The sequence below is a fragment of the Sinocyclocheilus anshuiensis genome, unplaced genomic scaffold (genome assembly GCF_001515605.1).
Source record: "Sinocyclocheilus anshuiensis isolate Anshui unplaced genomic scaffold, SAMN03320099.WGS_v1.1 scaffold213, whole genome shotgun sequence".
Lineage (NCBI taxonomy): Eukaryota > Metazoa > Chordata > Actinopteri > Cypriniformes > Cyprinidae > Sinocyclocheilus > Sinocyclocheilus anshuiensis.
In genome coordinates this window covers 496,825-503,127 of record NW_015540860.1, presented here as the reverse complement: position 1 = coordinate 503,127, position 6,303 = coordinate 496,825, and the positions used below count along the sequence as shown (strand labels likewise).

Below are 6,303 nucleotides of genomic sequence, written 5' to 3'. Positions count from 1 at the left end.
ATATAAATATAATTTATATTTATATTTGTTATTTTTCAATTTTTTTCTTATGCTCTAAGCAATGTAATGACATGAAAAAAATACTAAATTCACAAAACTTTTTTTTTTCCGGGTCTCAGGAGGTCAGGGACCTTGCTTTGTGTACTGGGGCACAGTCATGCTGGAATAGAAATGGGCCTTCGCCAAACTGTTCTTACAAAGTTGGAAGCACAGCGTTGTCCAAAATGTCTTGGTATGCTGAAGCATTAAGACTTCCCTTCACTGAAAGAAAGGGGCCTAGCTCAACCCCTGAAAAACAGCTCCTCCACCAAACTTTACAACTGGCACAATTCAGTTAGGCAAGTAACGTTATTACTCCCATTATTACACTTATTTTTTCATTACATGTTGCCCCAAGAACACATTCATATGCAAATTAGATACAGTGTATAGATACATGGTATAAAATGGTATATCAAATCATTCTATTATATCTTTCATAACATAGTTGAGAATCATCTTTATACAAAGTTTGGCAAGTAACGTTCTCTTGGCATCCGCCAAACCCAGACAGCCAAACAGAGAAGTGTGATTGGTCACTACACAGAAGAGGGTTCCACTGCTCCAGAGTCCAGTGGCGGCATGCTTTACACCACTCCATCCAATGCTTGGCATTGTACTTGCATGCAGCTGCTCGGCCATGGAAACTCATTCAGTGAAGCTCTTGTTGCACAGTTTTTGTGCTGATATTAATGGCATTGGAAGTTGGTATCTCTTCAGCTATGGAATGAGCAGATTGTTGGTGACTTTTATGCACCATGAGCCTCAGCACTCATGACCCTGCTCTGTGACTTTACTTGGTCTTCCGCTTTGTAGCTGAGTTGTTTCTTTTCCTAAATGCTTCCACTTTCCAATAATACCACTTGACTGTGGAATATCTAGCCCGGATGAAATTTCACAAACTGCAAAGGTGGACTCCTATGACAGTGCCACAATTCACCATTCAGTTCTTCCCGACAACTCATTTTATATCCCATATGGCAATATATATATATATATATATATATATATATATAACAATGAAACTTAATGCAATCTATTTTTAGAACTGAAAATGAATTTAGTTTTAACCTTCATATACCAAAATATATTTTATACCTCAGGTGAGAAAATACATTTTCAATCTTACAGTAGCCTACATTTAGGCTAAATGCAAATGGAATAACCTAAAAGTGCTTTTTTTAATGTGACTGTATTATCTTGGATTGAAATATACGGAGGACAAAATATATGAAGAGTTCATTTGCAAAAACAGATAACTCTTTTTTAACAATGTTCAAAAATCGTGTTTTTCTCTCACAGGTGCTTTTTTCATTGCTCGTTTTGTCTTTGCTATTTTTCACAGTAAAAGCCAAAGGAGGGAACAGCAAAGTGTTTTACTAAATAGATGGCTCTTTAGCTATTTTGGCTGTTTCTGCTTAACGCTTTGTCTTGTGTCACTCTGAGCAGTGTCATCATGCAAGATGGATAGCGTGTCTATGCGTCTAACCCACTGAGACTGCTGTTCCACCTGCAAACAAGAACTGACTGTAATGTTCTTCTGGTTCCTTGGCAGAGAGTGCAAGTGACGTCACAGGGGGTGGGGGGGGCTGACAGTGCATGTGATGTCCCAGAGGACAGAGAGTGCATATAACATCATAGAACGTGCATGAGGCTGACTGCTGATCCTCAGCCACAGGCATGTCTATCTAAGCGTCCAAACATGCTATTAGTGGAAGCAGTGCAAATTGATTCACTGACTCGTTACTGCACAGAGGATTCTCCTGAAGACTTTTAATTATGGTTTGAGAAACGCCTCTGGTCTTTTTAGTCTTTGGTCAATATACAGCAGCTCCTAACAAAGGAACCGCGTTGACTTTATAGGCTGTGTTTGCAATTGCACCTTACTGCTTGTAGTAGTATTGCTGCAAGATATAGTATGTATACTATGTGCAATATTTTTTTTAATTTAGCATTACTGTATATCACTTGCTCACCAATGGATCCTCTGCAGTGAATGGGTGCCGTCAGAATGAGAATCCACAAGTTTTGTGGGGTTGACATCATTTTTCTTTAAATCATTGCTTCTGGACAAAATACTGAAAAAGTTATCTTGTCTGAATCAGGAGAGAAATATGCACATATTTACCATTTAAAATCATTGCACCATTTAAAGGGGAAAACAGTCACCACAATTCTAAACAAACTTTGGTTGTGAGAGGACAACAGGGGATGGACTTTACTGGAGGAAGCATTATTATGGATTATGGACTCGTATTTTGTCCAGAAGTGATGGTTTAAAGTTAAAGTGGCTTAATCATGGATTTGTTTTCAACTGGACTCTCATTCTGACGGCACCCATTCACTGCAGAGGATCCATTGGTGAGCAAGTGATGTAATACTAAATTTCTCCACATCTGTTCAATGAAGAAACAAATTCATCTACATCTTGGATGGCCTAAAATGTGAGTAAATAATCAGCAAATTTTCATTTGAGTGAACTATTCTTTTAACTGGAATCCTCTTGCTGAATTAAGCAAGAAAATAAAGTCATGTAACAAGTGAAAATAAGTGACAACAATACTGCACAATGTTGATTGTGGATTATGTCATAATGTTACCCTTATAGTACACTCTGTGCAGTATTCAAAAATATTAAATTCGAAAATAGAACAAAATACACACACATCCAGCAGACGCTTTTAACCAAAGCGACTTACATTGAAGATAAACATCTTTTCAGTTGGCATTCCCTGGGAATCGAACCCATGACCTTAGCGTTGCTACTATGCGCTACTATTCGAGCTACATGAGCACTAATGGAGTTTTTACCATAATGCAGAAGGCGAGAAAACCATCTCTTTAACTTTAAAGGTCGTTTTATAGTCACTTATGGTCTGAACGTGGAGCTACTCTATTTGCATCCTAATCTGCCAGCGGAGGTTTATATGCTTCTTTCTTAATCTGCCAAGATAATAAATGACTTCAAATGGATAAAGCCACAGACACATTTCATCCAATTTGTCTGGGTGCTCACATCACACTCTTTGACACACACACACACACACACACACACACACACACACACACACACAGAGACAGACAGCGCGCGAACACTCACAGGAGAAGAGAAGAGAAGAGAAGAGAGAGGAGAGGAGAGAGAGAGGCTTGGGCATTCCCTCACATTCCACTTGACAGATCTGCACGGTGAAGCTGCTGTTCCTGTAGCGAGTGGAAGAAAGACATTTCTCCTCAGCGCTTGAGGAGGATTCATCACAAGAACACAATGCAGGTGAGGAATCGATCATATCACCTTTATTCCTAACGGCTGTCTTTTAAAAAAATAAATAGAAAAATAAGCGATGTGGCATCAAGCGGCAAGTAGGAATCATATACGATAGAATTAATTAACACTAATAAATTAGAAAAAAAAAATCTAAATCTGCTTGCATTTATAATCTTTATGGTTTCTGATACGATCATTCGCTGTATAAGAGACTTAGTTGATAGTTATATAATTAACTCGAACTGTTGCTCGCGCGTCAGGTCGGGGTGTCAATCATCGCGTCCGTTTAAGTTGTGTCTTACATAATGTGTATTATTATGTAGGCTACAATATATCATTATTATATCGGGCAGTGATGATGACTGGCTCTCCACTGCACTTGTAGACCTCTACAGAATAGAGATGCTTCTCGCGTGCGCGCTTCAAAGCCGCTGAGTGCCCCTGCAATTTAGTGTAATTCTCACGGGTGAAAATCTCTTCAAATAGAATGACATGCTCGTTTAGTGAAGAGAGGAAAACACGGGGAGTTAGAGGAATGAAAAGTTGTGCCGAAATATACGACTAGGTCGAATGAAGTCGCGTAAATTTAGAGAGCATTGCGCGCAAGCCTCTGTAGATAAGAGGCTTATTCCCAGATTTGATTAATTTTCCCCTTTTTTTTCTTGATTTCATGTCCTCTTGGTTTTGGGGAATCTAAGCAAACCTAATGTTTTGAGCGTTCTACGAAACTGAAATCCAGTTTGTTTATCTCTTAATGATTGGGGTGATCTGCAGATTTTGCTTTGGACCTCAAGGATTATCTAATATGATGAAGGGATGGCTTCAAGCTGTTGACTCATGTTTGTGAGTCAGAGGGTTTCAAGCTGATGAGTTTTGAACCTTGTGATGTATGATGGCTTCTAGCTGTGAGAATCCTTCTCACTCACCGCATGAAAGGTTTGACATTTAAAAGGTACAATCATTTGTTTATGCCAGCTTTGAAATAATTGTGTGGATTAAATTCTGTTGTACCCTGGGGAGCAGTTCGGTGCGCTTCCCGAGAGCTTTGATCTAATATGTAAAAACTAGATTTGTCATTGTTCTCTGATTATAATGAGTACATGCTTTGTTTTGAGACAACTGATTTATTTCTGAAGGGTGCAGAAATGGCAAAATATGAATGCATTAAGTGTGAGTCATCAGGTAGTTTTCAGCCATTTTCTAAATAATGGCATTACTCCTATATTTTTTGTTTCTGACTTGTCAGATTTTTTCAATACCTCAGACTTGAGATTGACACTCAAAAATGAAAATTATGTGAGCATTTACCCTCAGATTGTTCCAAACCATTATGACTTTATTTCTTCTTTGCAGTGCCATTTCTATAGGCATTTAGGTGATGAAGTTCTTCAAAATCTAGGTTGTAAATTTCTCCTTGGTAGAAATCGCGTTCCGACATTGACTTCTCCCAACGTTGGTGCATACTCACATGATGGCATCATCCCTCGGCAACCGCCCGCCTAGAAACAACCCTCACTGCAAAAGAAGGCTCATCTTGGTATTGTTGTCTTGTTTCTCGTCAAAATGTCTAAAAATTCTTAAATTAAGATGCATATACCAGATAAGCAAAATAACAATGTATTTAGTCTTGTTTCCAGGGAGAAAAAAACTAAATTATAGGTAAATAGGTAAAATTATCTGCCAGTGGGGTAAGTAAAATACTCTTGTTTTAAGAATATTTTACTTACCCCACTGGCAGATAATTTTACTTGTTTTAAGCAAAATGCAGAGAGAGAGAGAGAGGGAGAGAGAGAGAGATGTTGTTTTGAAGAATGTTCATGATGCTGTTTTACATACAACATAATCATATAATGCGCAAAAAGGATGAAATTGCCAAATGCAGTAACTACCAACCCTGGCTTCAGTTTTTATAAAATTTTGATTGATTTGATAAAAAGAGCTTGTTTCCTCTGAATTAGAACAGTTGTCAAAACCCATCTATCACAGCACAGATCATAGTGTCACAGTTATGGACTGGTTGTTGTGTTTTCTCCCTCTTGTGCCCATATTTGGTTTAACAGAACAATGGACCTAAAAGAAAGTATAGCGGCGATCTACCCACGTTTTGTTTCTCATTTTTTGAAAGTGTTTCAGTTGGTTTATTTTTGTTTGTTTCATGGATATCGCATCCATTAATGTTGCCCCAAGGAGGGGCAACACATAGCTAAATGGACGGACAGTCTTTATGTTTCAAAACGGCCGTAACCTGGAGGACTATGTTGAGGAGTTTCACAACACCTGCCACCGTGCCAGCTGCGATGATGTCTGTTTGATGGAGGGATTTTGGTGTGGTCTGGACGACGATATCTGCTTCGTCATGCCCAGGGGAAATCCGCACTGGACCCTCAAGAAGTACATCAATTTTGCGCTGTGGGTGAGTGGATCCACACTCACAGCAGACGAAGAGGATGTAGTCTGTAACATCAGAGTCCAGCCACACCTCGCAGACGTCTCACAGCCAGACCCAGAGCCCAGCCCACCATCACCCCGCTGTGCGGAGCTAAGGCCCGAGCCCACCAGTGACGGAGAGCCAGAGCCCACCACGACCGACGAGGCATCGCCAGAGAGAGCGACAGAGCTGAGGATCGCCCCGGTGTGAGAGCCGGCTACAGAGCTCGCCACGGGGAGAGCGCCATGGACAGGGAGAGCGCGGAGGGAAGCTCCGCCCGCTGCACCATGGCTGAGGGTGAGCTGAGCTCAATGGACTGTAATTGGGATATATATGCAGACATGCACCCTCTTCTCCCACCTTCGTCTAAACTCTCTGCCTGCCCTGAATTATCTATCTGCCCTGAACCGTCTGCCAATGGAACAGCGACCACGGAGGTCGTTCCCCTGCCCGCTACGCTCCCGGTGTTGGGAGTCGCTATCTGGTGTGTATGGGCAGCACACACCATCCCTGAAAAAACTGGGGCTCACAAATTCCCGCCCACCCTCCCTATCCTGCCTCCTCCTGTCAT

At 40.7% G+C, this 6,303-nt stretch overlaps 1 protein-coding gene across 2 annotated transcripts in view; it reads left to right on the top strand.

Annotated features, from left to right (window-relative positions):
* Nucleotides 1–3,200: 3,200 nt before the first annotated feature.
* Nucleotides 3,201–6,303, top strand: part of LOC107687962 (calsenilin-like) — a 55,459-nt gene continuing 52,356 nt past the window's right edge. For both annotated transcript variants that reach the window (XM_016485468.1, XM_016485467.1), the window contains exon 1: nt 3,201–3,310. In XM_016485468.1, coding sequence (XP_016340954.1) covers nt 3,305–3,310 — 6 coding nt within the window. In that variant the 5' untranslated portion in view covers nt 3,201–3,304. The remainder of the gene's footprint in view (nt 3,311–6,303) is intronic.